Source organism: Octodon degus, unplaced genomic scaffold, assembly GCF_000260255.1.
Source record: "Octodon degus isolate 3935 unplaced genomic scaffold, OctDeg1.0 scaffold00072, whole genome shotgun sequence".
Classification (NCBI taxonomy): Eukaryota; Metazoa; Chordata; class Mammalia; order Rodentia; family Octodontidae; genus Octodon; species Octodon degus.
Window position 1 is genome coordinate 1,013,245 of NW_004524648.1, and position 2,179 is coordinate 1,015,423.

The following is a 2,179-nucleotide window of genomic DNA, read 5'->3' on the forward strand; positions in this document are numbered from 1 at the left end:
TAAATAAAATAAAAAACTCTCATTGGCTGGGAATGAATCTTTTAGTTCAGGTTTCCCTGAAGGAATTTTAGGCTTAACTAATTGGTCAGAAGATTTTGCTGACCAAGTTCACAAATAGAAGTGTGTGTGTGTGTGTGTGTGTGTGTGTGTGTGCACGTGTGTGCGTGCACTGGGGACTGAACAAAGGGCTACATCCCTAGCTTTTTTTTCCTTTTGAGAGTGTCGCAAAGTCACCCAGTTGCCCAAGTTGGGCTCAAACTTAAGATCCTGTTTCAGTCTACCAGAGTGTACCTTGCCTGGATTACAAGTCTACCTTTATGTGTAAAAGGCACTGAAATATTTTAATTAAAAAGTATTATGTGAAAGTTTAGCTAAATTTAGCTCTTCTATATTCAGAAGATCAATGTGTAGCAAAAGCTGTGCATAACAGGTTAAATATTCTCCATTTTGCCAGCAATAGTGCTGGTTGATGCCTACTGTGATGGAAGGTTTTTTTTGTTTTATGGTCCTGGGGTTTGAATCCAGAGCTTCAGTGCATGCTTGGCAAGTGCTGCACTATTGAGCATCACTCCTAACCTTCCTCTCTTTTTAGAGACAAGGTCTCAACTTGCCTAGTTGGCCCTGAATTGGCTCAAACAATCCTACTTATACTCCAAAGTAGCTGAGATTCTAGGTGTGTGCCATCAGGCCTACATCATTGTCTAGCTTTAATCATTAGTTCTCTTTCTGATTGTCAAATATCCTAATTTGGGCAATAAATACATATATATGTGTGTGTGTATATATATATATATATATGTATATATATATATATATATATGAATTATCGATATATGATTATAAACAATTTTGGGCATGTATAAAAGTAGCTTGTCAACACTGAAGTAACTAGGACTTGAACATACTCTAACCTTTGAACTATAAAAAAAGTTATTCTTATCTTTATCTCATGGGTGGCCAGAAGAGTCAGAACTACATGTTAGGGAAAACAAACATATTTGAATACAGTAACCAAAAGGATTTTTACCTTAAAAGATCCAGTTTTCTGGAAGAGTTCACATTTGAAGAAAAGATTGCGCCCTGCTACTTGATTCAAAATGGAGCTTGTTAGCACTGGTGTGAGGTGTATATAATCTCGAATGTTGACATGAGCTTTTTCAACATCAGCAAAGGAGATGCAGTACTGAGCACACATGATCCTGGAATCCAGGAATAAGAAAGAGGTCAAATTCAGAGCCTTAGACCATGTATTTATTGAAAAGATCTTGATTATGCATAATACAGAAGAACTGATGTGGGACCAGTGGTGCTATGTGAAATTGTCTCTATCAGAATTTCTGTATAGAGACTTGTCTTCAAGCTGAAGTTTTGGGGTAAATATAGGAAATAACTGAGGGTGCTTATGGAAATTAAACTTCTCCACTTAAACAGTCCTCTTGGCACTGCCACTGGTCTGTACCTTGCTTTTTCATCTCTTTTTCTGGGGTTTCAAAATCAGTGACTACAGGTTTTTGTGGGGCTTTTGGTGCTGGAAAATGACTCAAAGCCTTCACACTTAGCTAAATCCTAGAACCTTTTTTATTTTGTATCTTTTTTTTTTTTTTTTTTTGGAACCGGGGATTGAACTCAGACCCTTGCGCTTGCCAGGCAAGCACTTATTCTACTGAGCCATCTCCCTGGCCCCTTATTTTGCATCTTGAGATAGAGTTGCTGAGTTGCCTGGGCTGGGTTCAAACTTGGAATCCTCCTGTCTCAGCCTCCCATGGTGTACTACCATGCTCAACCTTTTTTTTTAGATGGAGGCTGTGTTGTCCAAGCTGGTCTTCAACTCAGACTCAAAGGGTGCTCTCATCTGAGTCTGTCAAGTGCTGGGACTATAACAGTGTACCTGACTTAAAATTTTATGTTTATTTATCGTCTTTTCAAGACAGGGTCTTGCTATGCAGTTCAGGCTGGCCTTGAACTCCTAAGTTTCCTTCTATCTCAGCCTCCTGAGTGCTAGGATTACAGGCATACAACATCACGTGGCTTAAAATTTTATTTATATTCCTGTGGTGATAATTCCAGTGCTTTAAATATGGTAGGATTACTGCTATGATGTCTCTCGGGTAGGTGGATGTTCAAGAAGAAGGGGGTGGTGAATGAAAGCAAGAGACAGGAAAAGGAATATTATGGGACT

The 2,179-nt window shown here is 38.8% G+C and overlaps 1 protein-coding gene across 10 annotated transcripts in view; it reads right to left on the bottom strand.

Annotated features, from left to right (window-relative positions):
• Positions 1-2,179, bottom strand: part of Srr (serine racemase) — a 51,484-nt gene that overhangs the window by 7,592 nt on the left and 41,713 nt on the right. For all 10 annotated transcript variants that reach the window (XM_023719828.1, XM_023719825.1, XM_023719821.1 and 7 more), the window contains one exon: positions 1,028-1,199. In XM_023719828.1, the coding sequence (XP_023575596.1) occupies positions 1,028-1,195 (168 nt within the window). In that variant the 5' untranslated portion in view covers positions 1,196-1,199. The remainder of the gene's footprint in view (positions 1-1,027; positions 1,200-2,179) is intronic.